This window comes from Capricornis sumatraensis, chromosome 3, assembly GCF_032405125.1.
Source record: "Capricornis sumatraensis isolate serow.1 chromosome 3, serow.2, whole genome shotgun sequence".
NCBI lineage: Eukaryota > Metazoa > Chordata > Mammalia > Artiodactyla > Bovidae > Capricornis > Capricornis sumatraensis.
The window spans coordinates 62,242,969-62,267,876 of record NC_091071.1 but is presented as its reverse complement, the minus strand read 5'-3'; the positions used below and the strand labels follow the sequence as shown (position 1 = coordinate 62,267,876).

The window sequence follows — 24,908 nt, the reverse complement described above, 5'->3', positions numbered from 1 at the left end:
GCCTAATACTGGTAATTTTTATCTTCTTTCATTTAACCTTTCTCAGTCTGGCTAGAGGTTAATCAATTTTACTAACTTTTTCAAAGAACCATTCATTTCTCTGTTATTTTTCTGTTGTCAATTTCATTATTTCTGCTCTTTATTTTTTGCTTCAGTCTGCTTGCCTCAGTTTTTAATTTGTTTTTATTTTTCCTGTTTAAGGTAAAAACCTAGATTGTTGGTTTGAGACATTTATCATTTTCTAAACTAAGTATTTAATGCTCTAAAATCTATATGAGGCTAATAAGAAATTTAAAATTACATAGTCCAATAAATGGTGTTGGAATAATTGGATATTCATATGTAAAATAATTAAACTGAATCCGTATCCCACACCACTTTAAAAAGTTAACTGAAAAGGGATTAAAGACTTAAATATAAGACTTGATACCATGAAATTCCTAGAAAACATAGGAACAAAGCTCCTTGACATGTGTCTTAGCAATAATTTGTGGGGGTATAACATCTACAGCATAAGCAACAAGATTAAAAATGAACAAGTGGGACTAAATCAAACTAAAAAGCTGCTGCACAACAAAAGAGATCATCAACAATGTGAAAAGATAATCTATAGAATGAAAAAATAATATTTTCAAATCATATATCTGATAAAGGGTTAATAGCCAAAATGAATAAGAGCTCTTATAATTCAATAGCAAAAAAAAAAAAAAAAGAAAGAAATTAAAAAAGGGCAAAGGATCTGAATTGACACTTCTTTTTTTAATTTAATTTATTTTAATTGGAGGCTAATTACAATATTGTAGTGGTTTTTGCCATACATTGACATGAATCAAACATGGATGTACATGTGTTCCCCAGTCTGAAACCCCCTCCCTCCTCCCTCCCCATCCCATCCCTCTGGGTCATCCCAGTGCACCAGCCCTGAGCACCCTGTCTCATGCGTCGAACCTGGACTGGAGATCTGTTTCACATATGATAATATACATGTTTCAATGCTATTCTTTCAGATCATCCCACCCTTGCTTTCTCCCACAGAGTCCAATAGATTGTACTATACATCTGTGTCTCTTTTGCTGTCTCGCATATAGGGTTATTGTTACCATCTTTCTAAATTCCATATATATACATTAGTATACTGTATTGGTGTTGTCCTTTGCCTTACTTCACTCTGTATAATAGGCTCCAGTTTCATCCACCTCATTAGAACTGATTCAAATGTATTCTTTTTAATGGCTGAGTAATACTCCATTGTGTATATGTACGACAGCTTTCTTATCCATTTGTCTGCTGATAGACATCTAGGTTGTTTCCATGTCCTCTATTATAAACAGTGCTGTATGAACACTGGGGTACATGTGTCTCTTTCAATTCTAGTTTCCTTGGTGTGTGTGCCCAGCAGTGGGATTGCTGGGTCATATGGCAGTTCTATTTCCAGTTTTTTAAGGAATCTCCACACTGTTCTCCATAGTGGCTGTACTAGTTTGCATTCCCACCAACAGTATAAAAGGGTTCCCTTTTCTCCACACCCTCTCCAGCATTTATTGTTTGTAGATTTTTAGATAGCAGCCATTCTGACTGGCGTGAGATGGTACCTCATTGTGGTTTTGATTTATATTTCTCTGATAATGAGTGATGTTGAGCATCTTTTCATGTGTTTGTTAGCCATCTGTATGTCTTCTTTGGAGAAATGTCTGTTTAGTTCTTTGGCTCATTTTCTGGTTGGGTCGTTTGTTTTTCTGAAATTGATCTGCAGGAGTTGCTTGTATATTTTTGAGATTAATTCTTTGTCAGTTGCTTCATTTGCTATTATTTTCTCCCATTCTGAAGGCTGTCTTTTCACCTCGCTTATAGTTTCCTTCATTGTGCAAAAGCTTTTAAGTTTAATTAGGTTCCATTTGTTTATTTTTGCTTTTATTTCCATTACTCTGGGTGGTGAGTCATAGAGGATCCTGCTGTGATTTATGTCGAGAGTGTTTTCCTATGTTCTCCTCTAGGAGTTTTATAGTTTCTGGTCTTACAGTTTAGATCTTTAATCCATTTTGAGTTTATTTTTGTGTATGGTGTTAGAAAGTGTTCTAATTTCATTCTTTTACAAGTGGTTGACCAGTTTTCCCAGCACCACTTGTTAAAGAGATTGTCTTTTCTCCATTGTATATTCTTGCCTCTTTTGTCAAAGATAAGGTGTCCATAGATGTGTGGATTTATCTCTGGGCTTTCTATTTTGTTCCACTGATCTATATTTCTGTCTTTGTGTCAGTACCAAACTGTCTTGATGACCTTGGCTTTGTAGTAGAGCCTGAAGTCAGGCAGATTGATTCCTCCAGTTCCATTCTTCTTTCTCAAGATTGCTTTGGCTATTTGAGGTTTTTTGTATTTCGATACAAATTGTGAAATTATTTGTTCTAGTTCTGTGAAAAATACTGTTGGTAGCTTGAAATTGCATTGAATCTATAGATTGCTTTGGGTAGTATTCTCATTTTCACTATATTGATTCTTCCAATCCATGAACATGGTATATTTCTCCATCTATTTGTGTCCTCTTTGATTTCTTTCATCAGTGTTTTATAGTTTTCTATATATAGGTCTTTAGTTTCTTTAGGTAGATTTATCCCTAAGCATTTTATTCTTTTCATTGCAGTGGTGAATGGTATTGTTTCCTTAATTTCTCTTTCTGTTTTCTCATTGTTAGTGTATAGAAATGCAAAGGATTTCTGTGTGTTAATTTTATATCCTGCAACTTTACTATATTCATTGATTAGCTCTAGTAATTTTCTAGTGGAGTCTTTAGGGTTTTCTATGTAGAGGATCGTGTCATCTGCAAACAGTAAGAGTTTTATTTCTTCTTTTCCAATCTGGATTCCTTTTATTTCTTTTTCTGCTCTGATTGCTGTGGTGAAAACTTCCAAAACTATGTTGACTAGTGAGAGTGGGAACCCTTGTCTTGTTCCTGACTTTAGGGGAAATGCTTTCAACTTTTTGCATTTGAGGATAGTGTTTGCTGTGGGTTTATCATATATGGCTTTTATTATGTTGAGTTATGTTCCTTCTATGCCTGCTTTCTGGAGATTTTTCATTATAAATGGGTGTTGAATTTTTCAAAGAGATCATCAACAAAGTGAAAAGACAATCTATGGAATGAGAAAATAATATTTTCAAATCATATATCTGGTAAAAGGTTAATAGCCAAAATGAATAAAAACGCTTATAATTCAATAGCAAAAAAAAAATCTAAAAATGGGCAAAGGATCTGAACTGACATTTCTCAAAAGAAAATATATTGAAAGGTCAATAGGCATATGAAAAGATGCTCAACATCATTGCAGGTCAACAGGTATATGAAAAAATGCTCACTAGTCATTATGGCATCCAGTCCGATCACTTCCTGGCAAACAGATAGGGAAACAGTGGAAAAAGTGTCAGACTTTATTTTTCTGGGCTCCAAAATGACTGCAGATGGTGACTGCAGCCATGAAATTAAAAGACGCTTACTCCTTGGAAGGAAAGGTATGACCAACCTAGATAGCATATTCAAAAGCAGAGACATTACTTTGCCAACAAAAGTCTGTCTAGTCAAGGCTATGATTTTTCCAGTAGTCATGTATGGATGTGAGAGTTGGACTGTGAAGAAAGCTGAGTGCTGAAGAATTGATGCTTTTGAACTGTGGTGTTGGAGAAGACTCTTAAGAGTCCCTTGGACTGCAAGCAGATCCAACCAGTCCATTCTGAAGAAGATCAGCCCTGGGTGTTCTTTGGAAGAACTGATGCTAAAGCTGAAACTCCAGTACTTTGGCCACCTCATGTAAAGAGTTGACTCAATGGAAAAGACTCTGATGCTGGGAGGGATTGGGGGCAGGAGGAAAAGGGGGCGACAGAGGATGAGATGGCTGGATGGCATCACCGACTCAATGGACAAGAGTTTGAGTGAACTCCGGGAGTTGATGATGGACAGGGAGGCCTGGCGTGTTGCAATTCATGGGGTCACAAAGAGTCAGACATGACTGAGCGACTGAACTGAACTGAGTTATTAGAGAAATACAAGTTAAAACCACAATGAGATATCACTTCACACCTGATAGAATGACCCTCATCAAAAAGTCAGGAGATAATAATGCTGGCATGGATGTGAAGATAAGGGAACCTTAGTGCACCGCTGGTAGGATTAAAAGCTGGTACAGCCACTATGGAAAACAAAATGGAAGATCCTCAAAATGTTGAAAATAAAACTACTGAATGATACATTTCTGGAACTATAACCAAAGGAAGTGAAAACAGTAACTCAAAAGATGCAGCCCTCACGTTCACAACAGCATTATTTACAATAGCCAAGACATAGAAGCAACATAAGTGTCCATCGGTGGATGAATGGATAAAGAAATTGTGTAGATTCATACAATGGAATAGTACTCAGTCATAAAAAAACAAATTCTACCATTTGCAACATCTGCAAACCTTGAAGGCATTATGCTAAGTGAAATAAGTCAGACAGAGAAAGACAAATACTATATGATCTCAGTCACATGTGGAATCTAACAACCAAACAAAAACTGAGTTCATGGATACAGAGAACAGATTGATGGTTATCAGAGGCAGAAGGTGTGGAGAAGGGAAACTGGTGGTTCAAAAGTACAAATTAACAGTTGTAAGATGTACAATCCAATGCCTATAGCTAACACTACTGCATAATATAGCAGAAACTTAAAAGAGTCAGTTCTCATCACAATAATTTTTTTTCCCCTTCCCTTTTCTTTCTTTTTTTTTCTTATTGTACCTGTATGAGAAGATAGATGTTAGCTGACCTATGGTAGTGATCATTTTATAATATATGCAAAATTAAACTATCATGCTATAAGGTTTAAATTTATATAGTGATGTATATCAATTAACTTTCAATAAAACTGGAAAAATAAATTACATGAGATTACATTTGTGGTTCATATTATACATTTCTATTTATTGCTACTCTAAGAAGTGTTTTCTGTCTAACACATTAGTAAAAGTTTAATAGCTTATGGGAACACTGAATCAAAAATCTCAGGCTTTCAGAACGCAGTCAGCAACAGCCTTCAGTGGTTTGAGTTCCTCTAGCTCCAATTACATAAATACTTGGGATATATTTTGAGCTGAAACTTAAAGTAAAAAAACATGTCCTGTAAAATTGAATCTGACAGCTCATGATTCTTTAGAGTTCCTTCTCTACTCATAGAGTAATTAGGATTTCTTTAAGAAAATCAGACAGCCATCTATCTAACATGAGATATCAAGCTGAAACATGAGACTACTCTCTCACCTTCTTTGTCTTCCCATTTCACCAGCTTGACACATGCCTGCATTATGTACCACAGATACCCTCTTACTGGTCCTCTAGCCTGAAACCTGGGGCTTTGATTTCCTTCCCACCATTGTATCTGCAGTACCAAGCAGTGGGGAGAAGAGAGAAGAAAAAAGGAATGTGAATTTATGACAAGTTTTGGGACCACAGGACTGGAAAAGGTCAGTTTTCATTCCAATCCCTAAGAAAGGTAACGCCAAAGAATGATCAAAGCGCCATACAATTGCACTCATCTCACACACTAGCAGAGCAATGCTCAAAATTCTCCAAGCTAGGCTCCAACATTACATTAAATGAGAACTACCAGATTTTCCAGCTGGATTTAAAAAAGGCAAAGGAACCAGAGATCAAATTGCCAACATCTGTTGGGTCATACAAAAAGCAAGAGAATTTCAGAAAAACATCTACTTCTGCCTTATTGACTATGCCAAAGCCTTTGACTGTGTGGATCACAACAAACTGGAAAATTCTTAAAGAGATGAGAATAGCAGATCACCTTGCCTGCCTCCTGAGAAACCTGTATGCAGGTCAACAAGCAACAGTTAGAACCAGACATGGAACAATGGACTGGTTCCAAACTGGGAAAGGAGTATGTCAAGGCTGTACACTATCACCTTGCTTTATTTAACTTACATCCAGAGTACATCATGCAAAATGCCAGGCTGGATGAAACACAAGCTGGAATCAAGATTGCTGGGGAAAATATCAACAACCTCAGATATGCAGATGACATCCACCCTAATGGCAGAAAACAAAGAAGAACTAAAGAGCCTCTTGATGAAAGTGAAAGAGAAGATTGAAAAAGCTGGCTTAAAACTCAGCATTCAAAAACTAAGATCATGGCATCTGGTCCCATCACTTCATGGCAAATAGATGGGAAAAAAATGGAAACAGTGAAAGACTATTTTCTTGGGCTCCAAAATTACTGCAGATGGGGACTACAGCCATGAAATTAAAAGATGCCTCCTCCTTGGAAGAAAAGCTATGATCAACCTAGATAGCATATTAAAAAGCAGAGACATTCCTTTGCTGACAAAGGTCCATCTAGTCAAAGCTATGACTTGTCCGGTACTCATGCATGGATATGAGAGTTGGGACTATAAAGAAAGCTGAGCACCAAAGAATTGATGCTTTTGAACTGTGGTGTTGGAAAAGACTCTTTAGGGTCCCTTGGAATTCAAGGAGATCAAACTAGTCAATCCTAAAAGAAATCAATCCTGAATATTCATTGGAAGGACTGATGCTGAAGCTCCAATACTTAGGCTACCTGATGTGAAGAACTGATTCACTGGAAAAGACAGTATTAATGGAAAAGACTGAATGCGGGAGGAGAAGGGGATGACAGAGGATGAGATGGTTGGATGGCATCACCGACTCGATGGACATGAGTTTGAGCAAGCTCTGGGAGTTGGCGATGGACTGGAAAGCCTGGCATGCTGCAGTCCATAGGATCACAAATAGTTGGACACAACTGAGTGACCAGACTGGGGACCACAGTTCTTTGGTCAGAGATAAGATCCCCTCTCTCAGAGGTTTAGACCCTGCCTACTGCCTCCATCTTTACCAGCACTTGGGAATTGCCTGGGTTGGAGCAGAGAATAGGAAAACATGAGGCAAAAAAAAAATCAAGGTATTTCCTCCCTTTCTAATTCACAGAAGTCCTCATTCTAGGTCTCAGATCTGAGAGAGAAGACTTTTCTGAAAATTTTTCTGTCCATATCTGATGCATTCTTCAGGGTGTAAATTTGCTTTTGATCTGAGCTGAGTAATACTGAAGAAAAGGGAAAAAAAGCAACAACACTGTTGGCTTGGTGATCTTTGGAATTCTGGACCCTTTCCCTAATCTACATGGTAGTCCCTCATTTTCAGCATCCTCAGCACACATACATTCTGCCAGGTTTATAGCTGCATTGAATGGAGACAGGGTGGAGGGTATTTACTCCATCTTTCCTGGAAGTAGAATCAGTATCCAATTTTAAGACTTTTTTTTTAAGACAAAAATTCTAATCTCAGTCAAGTCCCCGAACTTCAAATATGTGTTAGGCGGGAGATGGAGGACTCAGATATTAATCATTTGAAGGATAGGTCCAACCACAGAATCAGAAGTTCGCTGCATTCTCCTGAGGAGTAATAGCTAGACTCGTCATGAGAATGACAGAGCCATGTTATCTGAAAACATCTTGAGTTTTACACATTTATACTTAAAGTAAATCTAAGTCTGTTCTTTAGACAAGAGGCATTATGGCTAAGGCTAATCAGGTGGGAGTGTAGAAGACTTAAACAAAACAAAATTCCCTCATTCTTGATTAAGTATGTTTTTTCCGGAGCAGAAGTATCTCTCATCATCTGAATAGAATGCAAAAGGTAAATTGTTATCCTGACATTTAATCTAACTTGGTGTATACTGAAGATTGGGAGTGGGCGTGAGTAGATCCTGTGCTATCATCTAACCTTGGCCACCCCTCACTTGTATATCTTGAACATCAGAATTCTGTCTTTTTAGTCCAAATCTTAGCCCAAAACTCTTTTTTTCATAATAAGCACTATGTGTTCTACTTTCTGTAAAAACTTTTTGTTTGTAGATTTGTATTTTAAAGGAGGACTACTTTCTAAGTAATTAACAGCTTGGAAGCTACAGGTCTATGACCTCAAAAATGCTAGTTATGATCCTGACTTTTGACCCAGTTTTCAAAAAGGAATATGTTGGCGACAATGTAAAGCCCAACCAGCACTGGTTTAAACATTCAAGAGTTTGTCCATGTCACCCCAGTAATATACCTCCTATATTATAGGTATACCTCCTATACCTCCTATATTGAGGGCTCAATTTACTCTCCTATAGTATAAAAGAGACATAAATAATCTTCTTATACTTCATTCCCCCATTGTTGGGCTTTTTTTTTTGTTTCCAGTTAAGTTATTCTATCAAAAACACGTGAAAAGATGCTTAATATCATAACAAAGCAGCTTCATATCTGTATCTTAACTAGTGTTTTCATTTCCAAGGACAGATTCCCAGAGGTGAGGTTGCTGAGTCTCAGGATGTGAGCATTTTACATTTTAATGCTTGCAAGTTTCCAAAATAATTTTGATAATCCAGATTCTCACCAACAGTATAGAATGCCGCTTTCCTCACATTCTTACTGTTACCAGATGTTACCAATATGTTAACTTATAATGGTGGATAGAAGAGAAGGGGGCAGCAGAGGATGAGATGGTTAGATAGCATCACCAACTCAATGGATATGAATTTGCACAAACTCTGGGATATAGTAGAGGATAGAAGAGCCTGGCATGTTACAGTCCATGGGGTCGCAAAGAGTCAGACACGACTTAGCAACTGAACAACAGGAAGTCAGACAATGAATGATTTACGTTTTATCACTATCTAGTTTCATTTCTTAGAGCATTATTGATGTTGAGCATCTTTTTACCTGCTTATTGGCAGTTGGTCTCTCTTCTGTGAATAGTCTAGTATTTATATTTATTTGACTCTCTCATCAATATAAAGGAGTATAATAACCCTTTTGTTGTCATATAAATTGCAAGTATTTTCCCTCTAGTTCATTGTTTGTCCTTTAAATTAGTCAATGATGTCTGGAAAACTCATACTCACCTACAAAACAGCTCATATATCACTTTCTCTGTCATGCTTCCCCTGGTTTTCCTGGAAGAATTAGTCACTCCTTGCACAATATATCCATAATATTTTGCACACATCCCTGTGTGCTGAGTTATAACTAAAGATTTTTCCCTCCTGATCAAGAAAGAATATCAAATTCAAGTCAAAGAGACTAGCGTTATAACAGATATCTTTGAATCTGCTTTCGTTTTTCTAAAAGTAGATCATTCACAAACTTCAAAGTTTTCTTTTTATCTATCATTAGTATTATCATACCATCTTTCATTTTAGAGAATCCTAGCTCTACTTCTCTGGAGAAGGCAATGGCATCCCATTCCGGTACTCTTGCCTGGAAAATCCCATGGACAGAGGAGCCTGGTAGGCTACAGTCCATGAGGTTGCTAAGAGTTGGAAACGACTGAGCGACTTCACCTTCACTTTTCACTTTCATGCATTGGAGAAGGAAATGGCAACCCACTCCAGTGTTCTTGCCTGGAGAATCCCAGGGACAGAGGAGCCTGGTAGGAGGCCGTCTCTGGGGTCGCACAGAGTCAGACACGACTGAAGCGACTTAGCAGCGGCAGCAGCAGCATCAGCAGCTCTACTTCTCAACTGTCTCCCCATGAAAACTCTTCTTTTCTTCTGCTTGTCTGTTTTCATTCATGAGGGTTGCCTTCAAAATCCTGAGAGGATGCCAGCATTGCTGTTGCCTTCTGTTCCAGTTATCTACTGCTGCGTGACAACCGCTGCACATTCTGAAGACCTAAAATGGCAATTATTTACTTTGCTCACAATTAATTCTCAGGCTGGGCTAAGTGGGTAATACTTGTGCCCACTCTGCAGAGGTCAGGTTCTGGAGAATCTCCAGCCAGTTCTGGAGAATCAATTTCCAGATGCCTCACTCACACGACTGGCCAGCCAGAGCTGCTGCTGCGACACTCAGTTCGTCTCCACATGGGCCTCTCTATAATGTTCCTTGACTTACTCAATAGGTTAGGTTCCAGGAGTGACTATTTGGAATTTATTTAGGGAGTAAAAGTAAAAGTCTCTTGAGACTGGACTGGAAACTGGCACTTCATCATCATCATCTATGCTATATTCATTTGCTCAAAGCAGTCAGAGTCTGCCCGGTTTTAAGGGAATGAACCTAGACCCCACTTCTCAATGGGAGGAGTGCCAAAGACATCATGGTCACCTTTAATTTACCATACCTTGCCAAATATTGGGCCCTTCCAGGGTTGTCAAATCAGTATTTGCTATAACCGAGCCCTGCTCTGTTCCCTGCAGAAGTGTGGAAAAACTTCAGTTCCTTCTGACTCTGTGTCACTTGGGGTCCCAGCCACAGAGAAATATGATGAGTGTTTCATATTTCCCATGGACCCTTCAGCTTCTGCCAAGGAGCCCAACCTTGACTGCTAAACCAAGACACGAGTAAGATAGAGGGTATCCTTGCCAAATTTTTTACTCTGAATTCAGTGTCTGTGCTGACAAAAATGTCTCCTTCTAGAACTCCTTCCCCTCTAGTAAACCAACTCGAATCAACACTTCAGTAAGTATGGACATATTCCATAGACAAACTAGTTTGGGCTGCTTAGCCCAAATCTTAATGTGCCTTTACTTCATGTCTGAGAGGCCTATTGGCATGGACTCTCTAGCCTCTTAAGCCAACTTATCTCATAAAAACAATATTTTAAAAGATTGCCTATGGCACTTTCAAAATCTAAAGAATGCTATTTCTATTCTATTCTATTTCTAAAGAAATTCTATTTCACCCCACAGCTCCATACTGTGCACTGGAATTCAATGTCTGGGAAAAGAAATACCCTATAGGAAAGTGCTATGTCAGTCAGGGAGAATCACTAGGAAGTATTGCTGTTTCTTAGTTGTGAGAATAATATTTTTGTTTTTTAAATGGAAAAGCCCTCTATTCTCAAAAGCCTAAAAGAGAAATCATACCTGCACAACAAAGGAAAATATACGCAAGGTGAAAAGACAGCCTTCTGAATGGGAGAAAATAATAGCAAATGAAGCAACTGACAAACAACTAATCTCAAAAATATACAAGCAACTTATGCAGCTCAATTCCAGAAAAATAAACGACCCAATCAAAAAATGGGCCAAAGAACTAAATAGACATTTATCCAAAGAAGACATACGGATGGCTAACAAACACATGAAAAGATGCTCAACATCACTCATTATCAGAGAAATGCAAATCAAAACCACAATGAGGTACCACTTCACACCAGTCAGAATGGCTGCGATCCAAAAATCTGCAAGCAATAAATGCTGGAGAGGGTGTGGAGAAAAGGGAACCCTCCTACACTGTTGGTGGGAATGCAAACTAGTACAGCCACTATGGAGAACAGTGTGGAGATTCCTTAAAAAATTGCAAATAGAACTACCTTATGACCCAGCAATCCCACTGCTGGGTATACACACCGAGGAAACCAGAATTGAAAGAGACACATGTACCCCAATGTTCATCGCAGCACTGTTTATAATAGCCAGGACATGGAAACAACCTAGATGTCCATCAGCAGATGAATGGATAAGAAAGCTTTGGTACATGTACACAATGGAGTATTACTCAGCCATTAGAAAGAATTCATTTGAATCAGTTCTGATGAGATGGATGAAACTGGAGCCGATTATACAGAGTGAAGTAAGCCAGAAAGAAAAACACCAATACAGTATACTAACACATATATATGGAATTTAGAAAGATGGCAATGACGACCCTGTATGCAAGACAGGAAAAAAGACACAGCTGTGTATAACGGACTTTTGGACTCAGAGAGAGAGGGAGAGGGCGGGATGATTTGGGAGAATGGCATTCTATAATGTATACTATCATGTAAGAATTGAATCGCCAGTCTATGTCTGACGCAGGATACAGCATGCTTGGGGCTGGTGCATGGGGATCACCCACAGAGATGTTATGGGGAGGGAGGTGGGAGGGGGTTTCATGTTTGGGAACACATGTAAGAATTAAAGATTTTAAAATTTAATAAAAAAAAAAGGAAAAAAAAATAAAATAAAAAAAAATTGATATAAAATCCCTACTCTAAAAAAAAAAAAAAAAAAAGAGAAATCATACCGCCCACTAGGCTCCCACTCCCCCAAGAACCCTGTACTGGTTCCGTATTGTTTCCCTGACCTTCGTCAAAATGATCAGCAAACTGTGACAGGTAATTTACATGTAGAGAACACTATGACACAGATTCCTTTGAACCACAGATAAGTTAAGTGCTGGAATTTGGAAGCTGACAATTAATTTCACCTCTCTCCCCTCAAGAGCCAGATCAGTTGAGAAACAGACATCTAAATCCATACATATGGATCAAAATATCTGCTGTTTTTACTGGCAAAGCTGGACTGGAGGACGGGTTTGATTTGACTTTCTACTTATTTTTCTTTAAAACCTAGTCCTTGGGACCTGCCTCTGGAGAGAACAGGGTCTGAAGTATAGACATGTATTTGGCTGCTCTGTGTAGGCTTGTTCTGCCATGCAGGGACATCTGGCCAAATCAGCAGAAGCAGAAAGAATAGAGAACCCGCAGCCACAGGCAGTCATGGTCTGCGGAGAGAGCCTTGAGGCTGGCTTCCCCATGCTGGACACTTCCCCTAGTCTCGCCAACTGGTAACACAGTGCCCCTCACTCCTATAGGAAGAGGAGACATGGCCAAAAGCATCCTTTCCAACATTTCTGAGAGAGAAGAATTTCCTAAATTGTGGGTCTTATAGGAAAACAGAAAGGAGAGAAAACAAGTCTCCTATATGAGGTAAACATTTAGGGTAAATCATTGTTATGACACAGATCTTATAAAATATGTTAGTCCTCTTCCAACCCTGTCTGAAAGCATTCTATGACATTCACAACACACATACTATAAATTTTTTTCAACATGTAAATATATTTAATTCAAGTCACACAGTCTTACTTTATTAAAATATATGATTAAAGACCATCATGAGCAAAGTGAAATGATAATCTACAGAATGGGAAAAAATATCTGCAAATCCTATAATGAGGATTTTATAGGAATTTATATCCAGAATATGCAAAGAATTTTTATAACTCAATAACAAAAAACAAATACCCCAATTAAAAAGTGGGCAAAGACATTTCTCCAAAGAAGGTATACAACTGTTCAGTAAGCACATGAAAAGATGTTTAACATCATTAGTCACTGCTGCTGCTAAGTCACTTCAGTTGCGTCCGACTCTGTGCGACCCCATAGACAGCAGCCCACCAGGCTCCCCAAGTTCCTGGGATTCTCCAGGCAAGAACACTGGAGTGGGTTGCCATGTCCTTCTCCAATGCATGAAAGTGAAGAGTGAAAGTGAAGTTGCTCAGTCGTGTCCGACTCTTCACGACCCCATGGACTGCAGCCTACCAGGCTCCTCTACCCATGGGATTTTCCAGGCAAGAGTACTGGAGTAGGTCGCCATTGTCTTCTCAGAAATACAAATCAAAACAACCCTGAGATACTGCTTCATCAAATAGGATGACTATAATTCAGTTCAGTTCAGTTCAGTTCAGTCGCTCAGTCGTGTCCGACTCTTTGCGACCCCATGAATCGCAGCACGCCGGGCCTCCCTGTCCATCACCAACTCCCAGAGTTCACTCAGACTCACGTCCATCGAGTCTGTGATGCCATCCAGCCATCTCATCCTCGGTCGTCCTCTTCTCCTCCTGCCCCCAATCCCTCCCAGAATCAGAGTCTTTTCCAATGAGTCAACTCTTCGCATGAGGTGGCCAAAGTACTGGAGTTTTCAGCTTTAGCATCATTTCTTCCAAAGAAATCTCAGGGCTGATCTCCTTCAGAATGGACTGGTTAGATTTCCTTGCAGTCCAAGGGACTCTCAAGAGTCTTCTCCAACACCACAGTTCAAAAGCATCAATTCTTCAGTGCTCAGCCTTCTTCATAGTCCAACTCTCACATCCATACATGACCACTGGGAAAACCACAGCCTTGACTAGATGGACCTTAGTCAGCAAAGTAACATCTCTGCTTTTGAATATGCTATCTAGGTTGGTCATAACTTTCCTTCCAAGGAGTAAGCGTCTTTTAATTTCATGGCTGCAGTCACCATCTGCAGTGATTTTGGAACTCCCAAAGATAAAGTTTGACACTGTTTCCACTGTTTCCCTATCTATGACCTAAATCAAATCCCTTATGATTATACAGTGGAAGCGAGAAATAGATTTAAGGGCCTAGATCTGATAGACAGAGTGCCTGATGAACTATGGAATGAGGTTCGTGACATTGTACAGGAGACATTGTACAGACCATCCCCATGGAAAAGAAATGCAAAAAAGCAAAATAGCTGTCTGGGGAGGCCTTACAGATAGCTGTGAAAAGAAGAGAAGTGAAAAGCAAAGGAGAAAAGGAAAGATAGAAGCATCTGAATCCAAAGTTCCAAAGAATAGCAAGAAGAGATAAGAAAGCCTTCCTCAATGATCAATGCAAAGAAATAGAGGAAAAGAACAGAATGGGAAAGACTAGAGATCTCTTCAAGAAAATTAGAGATACCAAGGGAACATTTCATGCAAAGATGGGCTCGATAAAGGACAGAAATGGCATGAACGTAACAGAAGCAGAAGATATTAAGAAGAGGTGGCAAGAATACATGGAAGAACTGTACAAAACAGATCTTCATGACCCAGATAACCACGATGGTGTGATCACTCATCTAGAGCCAGACATCCTGGAATGTGAAGTCAAGTGGGCCTTAGAAAGCATCACTACAAGCAAAGCTAGTGGAGGTGATGGAATTCCAGTTGAGCTATTTCAAATCCTGAAAGATGATGCTGTGAAAGTGCTGCACTCAATATGCCAGCAAATTTGGGAAACTCAGCAGTGGCCACAGGACTGGAAAAGGTCAGTTTTCATTCCAATCCCAAAGAAAGGCAATGCCAAAGAATGCTCAAACTACCACACAGTTGCACTCATCTCAAAGTAATGCTCAAAATTCTCCAAGCCAGGCTTCAGCAATATGTGAACCGTGAACTTCCTGACGTTCAAGCTGGTTTTAGAAAAGGCAGAGGAACCAGAGATCAAATTGCCAACATCCGCTGGATCATGGAAAAAGCAAGAGAGTTCCAGAAAAACATCTATTTCTGCTTTATTGACTATGCCAAAGGCTTTGACTGCATGGATCACAAGAAACTGTGGAAAATTCTGTAAGAGATGGGAATACCAGACCACCTGACCTGCCTCTTGAGAAATCTGTATGCAGGTCAGGAAGCAACACTTAGAACTGGACATGGAACAACAGACTGGTTCCAAATAGGAAAAGGAGTACGTCAAGGCTGTATATTGTCACCCTGCTTATTTAACTTCTAAGCAGAGTACGTCATGAGAAACGCTGGACTGGAAGAAACACAAGCTGGAATCAAGATTGCTGGGAGAAATATGAATAACCTCAGATATGCAGATGACACCACCCTTATGGCAGAAAGTGAAGAGGAACTAAAAAGCCTCTTGATGAAAGTGAAAGAGGAGAGTGAAAAAGTTGGCTTAAAGCTCAACATTCAGAAAACAAAGACCATGGCATCCGATCCCATCACTTCATGGGAAATAGATGACTATAATTAAACACACTCAAATAGACACACAGAAAATAACAAGTTTAGCAATGATGTGAAGAAACCGGAACACACTGTACATTGCTGGTGGGAATGTAATATGGTGCAGCCACTGTGAAAAACATTTTGGTGTTTTCTCAAAGAGTTAGCATAGAAAAGCCTGATGACCAAGCAATTCCACTCCAAAAGAATTGAAAGCAGGTATTCAAACAGATACTTGTACACTACTGTTCACTGTAGCATTATTTACAACACCTGAAAAGTGTAAATAACCCAAGTATCCATGGTCAGATGAATGAATAAATAAAATGTGGCATATCCATATATTTAAATATTATTCACTCATAAAAAGGAATGAAATTCTGGTACCTGCTACAACATGAATGAATCTTGAAAACATTATATGGTAAATGAAATAAGCGAGACACAAAGGGATAAACATTATATGGTTCTATTTACATGAAATACCTAAAATAGACAAATTCTTAAGAGCAGAAAGTAGATTAGAGAGATTAACCAGAGAAGGGAATGTGAATCTTTGCTTAATAGGTACAGAGTTTCTGTTTGGGGTGATGATAACTCAGGTAGGAAGTTGATAGCTGTAATGGATGCACAACATTGTGAACACAATTAATGCCACTGAATTGTACATTTAAATATAGTTGACAGATGAATGGATAAAGATGTGGTATATATACCCAGTGAATATTACTTAGCCATTAAAAAGAACAAAATTGGGTCATCTGTGGAGACATGGATGGATATGGATGTCTTACAGAGTGAAGTCAGTCAGAAAGAGAAAAACAAAGAGCATATGTTAATGCATATATGTGGAATCTAGAAAAATGGTCCAGATGAACCTGTTTTCAGGGCAGGAAAAGAGACACAGACATAGGGATCAAATGGGTGGACGTGGTGGGGAGGAAGTGGGAGGCGGGCTGAACTGGGAGATTGGGACTGACCTATACACGGTACCATGTAGTGAAATAGCTAGCTGGTGGGAACCTGTTGCATAGCACAGGGATCTCAGCTCTGCATTTTCTGATGACCTAGACTGGTGGGATGGGGGGTGGGGACAGTGGGAAGGAGGTCCAGAGGGAAGGGATATATATATACTTATAGCGGATTCACTCTGTTGTACGGCAGAAAACAACACAATATTGTAAAGCAACTATACCCCAATAAAAATAAATAAATAAATAAATGCATGTAGTACTTATTAACTATTTCTTCTAATTATAATAGTGTTCTTGTTTTATTTCTTTTACTAAATCTAAGTTTTTTAAATGTCTTTATGTTTGATTTTCTCTTATCATCCATGCTAAATACATCATAGGTCCTTGAAGTGAAGTTGCTCAGTCGTGTCCGACTCTTTGGACCCCGTGGACTGTAGCCCACCAGGCTCCTCTGTCCATGGGATTCTCCAGGCAAGAATACTGGAGTGGGTTGGCATTTCCTTGTCCAGGGGATCTTCCCGACCAGGGATCGAACCCAGCTCTCCTGCATTGCAGGCAGACGCTTTACCCTCTGAGCCACCAGAGAAGCCCAAAAAGGGACTAAATCAGCCTATTCTTCATAAGCAGGGAAGGAACCAAGGTCCTTGATGAGTGATAAATTTTAAAAAATGAAAAAAATGATTGAATTGCAAATTCATATATTTACCACAAAATTTTTTTAATGATTCATTCACACTAAATATGAATTTACATCTTTTATAGCAGTTTACAGGAGAAAAATCACACTATTCTTATTTAAGAAATAAGTTTTAGTAGGACTACTATTACTAATATATTTTCACTATTCATTTTTAACTAAGTAAAGAAAAATAGGACTAAAATACACATTCACTGGGTCAGAGATGAAATTGGAATCAGGAAGTCAACAGATTTATGAGTCAAGTTAGAGGTGAACTTTTTAGTGTGTTACATTGTATAGGGTCACTCTTCACTGAATGCTAATATTATATATTAGAAACAAATACAGGAGCCAGAGTCCAGAGGTTTTCTTGGCTCTTATAGTTGTAGCTGGGCTTTCCTGGTTGCTTAGACGGTAAAGAATCCACTTGCCAATGCAGGAGACATGGGTTCGATCCCTGGTCGGGAAGATGCCCTGGAGAAAGAAATGGCAACCCACTCCAGTATCCTTCCCTGGGAAATCCCACAGACAGAGGAGCCTAGTGGGCTACAGTCCCTGGGGTCATAAAAGAGTTAGACATGACTTAGCGACTCAACAACAACATAGTTGTAATTCCTTTGCACAATAGCAATGCAGTTAGTAGTATGACAGATGATAAGGGGCAGAATGTTTGCAGAAACATTCCTAAGGCATTTCTGACCCTTCTTTCCTCCTTGAGCCACCTGAGGATGTGGTGCTGAGAGGGGCCACAGATATTTGTTACCTGCTTACATTTCGCTCTCTCCTTTCCTGAATTCCTTCTTTCTCATTAAAATAATAATCGAGTGTCGTTTGAGAATCTAGACGCCTTTAGGGAATGAGTATTTTCTCCACATGTTTATGTTTTCCCCCACTGAAAATAGGAAAATATTTCTCTCTGGACACTCCATAGAATTGTTAAGTACTCTGTTGAAAGGAAAATAAGGTCTCTGGGGTATAGACATTACCAACATTAGAAACACTCTAACAAACTCTGTGTCACCAGAATTTTTCCCTTTAGTCTAAATTATTAGGATTTGAGATAATTTTAACAGAAGGCAGAAAATAGCTTCCCTATAAAATTAAATACCCAGATTTCCCTGATATATTAATTATCAACAGAATAATTATACTATTTTTTCTTTTCAAGGCAGCAAGCACTTCTGCAAATCATTGCATATCCCCCCAGATTTCCTTTGTAGATGTTTGAAGGTATCAGTTACTACCATAATTTTTCAAATAAAGAACCTGAGATCAGAAAGGCTAACTACTTTGTCCAAAGCAGAGTGGACTCAGCACAGAACTCCTACACCCTCCCAATACTCCTAATAGTACATTCTTCTTTATAATTAGAACAAATCTCAGGGCCCTGTGCATAGGGAAAACACTGGAGTGAACATTAAATATTAAATATTATTGGCTTATCGAACTGCTAATGTTCCTATCATTCAAAGAGCTCATATTAAAAATAACTTGGTACAACAATTTCCTGCTACAGGTTAAGATTGTACCTACCCTAACAATATAATAACTGGTAAATTAAGTTACTCCAGCCATTTACAATATGGAATTCACATTCCTCTTATTTAAAAAAGTCTTTTGTCAGCAAATATGAAACAGACTTCAGACTCCTTGATTTTTTTCAACCAAGATGATGCTACTACTAAAAATTTCCTGGGGGTAAGTGGCTGGTTTGTTGGGTTAGGAGAGGGTACGGGAAATGGACACTAAGAAAGAGGTCATGGCTAGAGATCTGCAGGAAGTCAAAAGGCCTTTCTACTTAAGACCTCATGTTCTTAGCCCCACAGGCGGAGAGGAAGAATGCTTCCACTATTCCACTGCACATCAAGACAAGATCCACAATAGATACGAACCTTTGATTCATCGTTTCCCAATCATCTTTATAGATAAAAGCCTAAGATCCAGAAGACTGGCATTAAAGGACAAGACTTCACAGCTGAGATTCACAAGCACCTTCTATGCATGAATCCATTAATAGAAAACCCTCTTCCAGCTGTGCTCCTGCATAGATTCAGGCATGCAAATTTGAGCATAGTTGTTAAGGAGAGACAAACTGCTCTGCTTAAGAAAGAATTCTCCCTGGAATTGTAGGTCTGGATAGGAACAGGGCTGGGGGAAAAAAGGTAGCCCGAGAAACCCAGATTGCTGTGAACTTCCCCACTACCCACAGCCCATCAGTGGACCTGAAAGTGCTGGCTGGGCATGGACTGCTAGCAGGGCCTGGGGAAGACATACAGTTTCTGGGTTAACTTCAGAAACAGTTGGCAGGTATGTATGAAGGGGCTGGGGACACAGGAGACCTTGAGAAAGTAAACCTCTATGGATGAACAAGAATTGTAGGGAAGTGTTGAATTTCCACAAGTCATAAAATTGAGCTTTTTCTGTAGCAGCAAAACCTTGAATTGTTAGCCAGACTAAACTAGCTATTGGCATGTGTGTGCGTGCTTAGTCACTCAGTCATGTTCGACTCTGCAACCCCAGGGACTGTAGCCCACCAGGCTCCACTGTCCATGGGATTCTCCAGGCAAGAATACTGGAGTGGATATAGCCATTACCTTCTCCAGGAGATCTTCCCAACCCAAGGATTGAACCAAGGTTTCCTGCATTACAGGCAGATTCTTTACCATCTGAGCCACCAGGGAAGCAAAATTAGCAAAGTTAGTCTTTTGATCCCTGGTTCAAAGACTGCTTACATCAGCATGTGTTTTTTAAGATATACGAAGGACTTCCTGGTCACCAGGGATTTCTACCTTGAAGGACAAGGAGCTACCTACACAGGAGAATAAATTCTGGTCTCTAATACCCTCCTGCTCCAGCACTAATTCTTTCTTTAACTTCTCAGTCTGATTTATCCTTTTACTTTTACTACTGCTGCTGGTGCTTGTCAGAGGCCGATCAGCTCTGCCTCTAAATCTAGAAAGCAAGTGTAAATTCCAGCCTACATGTTCAAAGAAGCAAGTAACATTAAAGTGCTAATGACACAGAGTACCTAGTCATTGTAGACTTCTGAATCCAGCCTCTTTGATTTTAGTAATGACACTCATTTGCCTACGAGGGTTATTACTCACAGGGTTCACTGCTGCACAGGGTTCCATTCTCAGAGGGAGAAACCACTTGGGGTTTAATGTTTTACCTATTACTGTCTTGAAGTTCTTAACAATTTTATCTTTGACTGTGTGTTCTGCAAGTAAAGTTCAATGGCAACAGAGGACGTGCTGAAGGATGGGAGCCTCACTCACCATGTGGTCCATCCCTCCGGGGAGAGAAACTCTTTGTTATCCTGTCTGCTCCCCTGCCCCTGCTCAATGACCTCTGCCCTCTGCCCTGGCAGGTGTCAGGGCACAGCTCAGAAAGGCTGGGGAGGTCCACACCCTGTACACAGAGCTGGGGCTGAGGCCCAGTGTCTGTGAGGCGCTGCACTGACCCCAACATATTCCCCTCCCCGAAGGAGCCTGACATTAAATAGCAGATTTTAAAAACACTGTGACAGGCCAAGAAAAAGCTTCTTCTTGCTTTTCACTTTGTGCTGGACCCCACAAACTATATTCCTGTCTCTGATTAGATATCTTATCTGGCAATCTCAAACCAATACTGTTTTTAGATTCTTAACTTAAATAGTCACAACATATATGCAATAATAACTCTTCATTAAAACAATTCTTTGGTTTCAAGAACTCTTAATAATAAATATAAAATCAGGTCTTTTCAATAGTTCAAGAGGGAAAAACCCTCTATATTATTTTTGCCAGCAGGTATCATGAACAATAGAAGCTTGGATCTGTTGTTGTAGCTTGACAGTACATTGCATGAAATGGAAATGGTGGAATTTTTTTTCATGGAGGCAGCCAGGAAAAAAGAAAGTACTTATTTATCCACAGTGAAAATATTATCACTATATATTGTCTATCACATTAGGGATAGTTTAAAAAAAAAATCTTGTTACTTTCTCCAATGTTGGTGTTTTCTCAACTATAGTGTTTTTCCATTATCTATCTGGCATGAAGTTAAAATAGCCATAGGTCAGTGACATAAGGGAGAATTAAGGGGAAGTGTAAGAAATAGCTTTTAATTTCTTCTTAATTTTGTATCTGCTTCATGTCTTAATATCTTACCTTGAGTTTGGCCAAAAGAAGTTCATGATCGTGAAGAAGTTTTTTGGTTTCATCTTGATTGCTTCCAATTTCTAGAAGATTGGGCTGTGATTCAGCCAACTGAAGTTGTACCCATTTGCCACACTAAAAATAAAAATGAATAAAATGCACTTTTAGTTCCCCTTACTCCTTCCCTTTCACTCTTCTCCTTCTCCTTTTTTTTTTTCAAAGCTTCCAGTTACATTGTGAAGAGTTTAACCTTTCTATAGAGACATGTCCTACTTAAATTAGAACAGAACAGTTCTAACATAAATCCATGCCCTGGCTTTTCTTTTTTTCATTCATAGGATAAATTCTTTTCTCTTAGCATATTAGATTTAAATTTAAAATTCCAAAATGAGGAACATTTACAATAGGTTATGTATTATTGATGGAGAAGGCGATGGCACCCCACTCCAGTACTCTTGCCCGGAAAATCCCATGGATGAAAGAGCCTGGTAGGCTGCAGTCCACGGGGTCGCAAAAAGTCAGACATGACTGAGCAACTTCCCTTTCACTTTTCACTTTCATGCATTGGAGAAGGAAATGGCAACCCACTCCAGGGTTCTTGCCTGGAGAATCCCAGGGACAGGGGAGCCTGGTGGGCTGCAGTTTATGGGGTCGCACAGGGTCGGACACAACTGAAGTGACTTAGCAGCAGTAGCAGCAGCATGTATTATTGAACACTAAGAAATTATAGAATAATTCACACAATTTTATGTTCTCTTGCTCAAAAAAACAAATTCTAGATAAAAATAGTGATTTGAGCAAGTAAAGTGTGAACTTCACCAAAGGGAAAATGTTTCATAAACGTAATTTATGTTGATTAGTGTCTTTAACCTTGCTGAATCAATCAGAAAGAATAAACAGCAGAGGAAGCAAGTAATTCTTAGTTTATTTCAAAGTTAAAACATAATATTTTTCAAATCTTATTGTTGAATAGTCAATAAAGTATGCACAAAAACATCAGTGAAGTTGGATGGGTGACAACTGCCATTTGAATGCAGTCAACTTCTTTTCCACATGAAGGACCCTTTCAGTGTCCTGCCCCAAGATACAATTCATCACTGCATTTCCTAAGGAATTGCTTTTTTAAGAAGCAATATCGATTCAGCAAGAGGAAGCACTAGCAGGCACGTGCACTTGGCTAAATGAGAAAGCTACACGTCTATTCTATATCATTAGTACCCTGAGACTGCTTAGAAACGGGAAGCCCGCATGAATCAGACACAAGCACTTCTATTAAGACGCACTTTCCATTTTGAACAGCTTGGAGTTTATTTCAAATAGCACAGCAGTGAACTTAGGGAGCTGAGGGGGCAGGATGGAGGGAACTTTCTTGAAAGAGTTTTAGTTAAGAGTTTCCAGTCTAATTTTAGAGGGTTTTTTTTTTCTTTTTTCTCTCTGTCAATTTAGCCCTGATTCCTTTATCATTTATTCTATACTCATTCTTCCTCATTCTACTCAAATAAATGTTTCATATTTGAGGGAAAGAAAAGTGAACTAAAAAAACAGTAATTTTTCCTCTTTTTCCCTCACTGCTGATAATTGCAGTTACTCAGAGCATCATAAAATGACATGGCAAGTTATCAATTTTGCTGCTTTTGCTTCTCGCTTTTTTTCCACGTCCACCCATTGCCTCTGAAAAGAATGGAGGTCAAGGGACTCAGCAGAGGCCCTGTTATTGTGAGACCAAGTCTCGAGAGCCCTGGGCAAGCGGCCTTGGTAGGAACACTTTGCATTTCGTGCTTCTAGACTGAATCATTTTGTTCAATGTCGGGCACTGCTTTCCTGTTTTGAGTTTTCACAGTAACATAAAATTTGTGGCAATTAAGTGAAATTAAACAGGCTTTATTGCCCATGCTTCTTACCAAAGGCCAGAAAATTCATTCGGTTAAGTCTGGCGGGGTCTTGAAAGTAACAGGCTGGTGAGCACCGATTCCCTTCATTAAACCCTGAGTTCTTGAGGTGGTGAGTTGTCTAAATCCAAGCAAAAGGCTTCAGGAATTTTCATAGGACGTATTCATAGGGAATAAAATCATGTATACATTCTTCAACCTAAAGATGTGTGCTCATCTTTGCAAATGGGCAAAGTGCTTGACATAAAACATGCAGAATCCCGTAAGTCCCAAGTGGCTTCAACTTCCTGTGGTTAAGGGCAAGTCAGACACATGCCCTTCACATCTGCCCTGGTGGGGTCTTCCTTCTCTCACCAGTGCGACAAGGATTTACTAATGCCTTCACCATGTCAAAACCAGAGCTGCAGAGGGCAAGTGTCACTGTCTCTTGTTAGGAGTTCCCTGCGCTCCGTCATGCTGAAAACAATGCCACCCCTTATCTCTTCCCTCCTTCATCACATCCACTCTCAAAAACCACAGACATTTCACAGGTCCACTGGACTCTTAAGCCTAGCAATCACAAGCCTGTGGTCACAAACGCTTTGTCTTTAAAAACCAAACTGAAAGTATACGGTAGGGTTTGTTATTGCTTTTCTGAAAAATCAAGCTGCTGTATATGTTTTATGGCTAACTGAAAGAGAAACTCTAGCAACTGGCTGAAACTTAGCAGAGGGTCCTCTCAGTTGCCAATTTAAAGAAGCATTAAGATGTACTTGCTGGGTTATTTTCTATATGGTGTGTACTGCTGATTGTGTGGAATGTTTTTTAGGATTATCAGCTCATAGCAAGAAGCCTACAGCCACACAGGAAAAAAAGGAAGTTGTCTGCTTACCTTTATGACAGCTATAACGATTTTGGAGTCCCCAGCCTGCACAGCTACTGAACTGACTGTCGTTGTAGAAAACTCCACAGCAGGACTCTCTCGGCTGGACATGGTATGTTAGAACCAGAGTTTACGCGCTGGACAGCCTGTGTGCAGATGTGTGGCTGCCGCTCATTTCAGAAGGCAACCACTGGGGTTACTTGGATTCATTCAGGGAAAGAGCTCTGCTCGCACTGATTACTCTGCCAAAAGGAAAGAACAGGAGGTTAAAAATAGACAACCTCATTGAGTTTATCATGAGAGAGAGAGAGGAAAGAACGGGAGAGAATCGCCACACCCCTAGTATGGTAATACTGAGCGCCTGTTATTTTGGCCATTATCTTAAATGCAGAGGGCAGCTTCTAGCTCTCTGCCTATCAGCTGATGTTGATAGCAAATGGAAAAAGAATTACATCCTGACAACCCAAGATACTTTAGCCATTGAATCTATACAGTGATGGTGAACTTTGAAACCAGCCAGTCATTAACCTGGGTATCAATCTTTTCAAGATTTTTTTAAGTCTTCTTCATGCAAAGCAAACTCTGAAAGATGTACTTTAAAAAAAAGTTCTGGTATTTATTCTGGGACTAAGCCACAAAATTGTTTGAAATACATTTTTGGATTAATATGCTTTTCTAAAACTGCCTCTTGTCAAATGGAGTTTATGTGAAATGGCCACATTTTTTCTCAGAGCCTCGGATTTCTTAGAGACTTTTAAAAATATCTCAATGAGCATTTATCAACAGATATCCAGCATGTCAGGATTTCTTTGCAACTATCTACTCCACTGAACAGTA

General features: G+C 39.3%; 1 protein-coding gene across 1 annotated transcript in view; it reads right to left on the bottom strand.

Moving 5' to 3' along the window:
• The window catches only part of CCDC141 (coiled-coil domain containing 141), a 232,374-nt gene extending 208,192 nt beyond the window's left edge, over positions 1 to 24,182 (bottom strand). Inside the window, exons 1-2 of the mRNA XM_068969187.1 lie at positions 24,081 to 24,182; positions 21,333 to 21,455 (exon numbers count right to left, since the gene is read on the bottom strand). Coding sequence (XP_068825288.1) covers positions 21,333 to 21,455; positions 24,081 to 24,182 — 225 coding nt within the window. The remainder of the gene's footprint in view (positions 1 to 21,332; positions 21,456 to 24,080) is intronic.
• Positions 24,183 to 24,908: the final 726 nt, after the last annotated feature.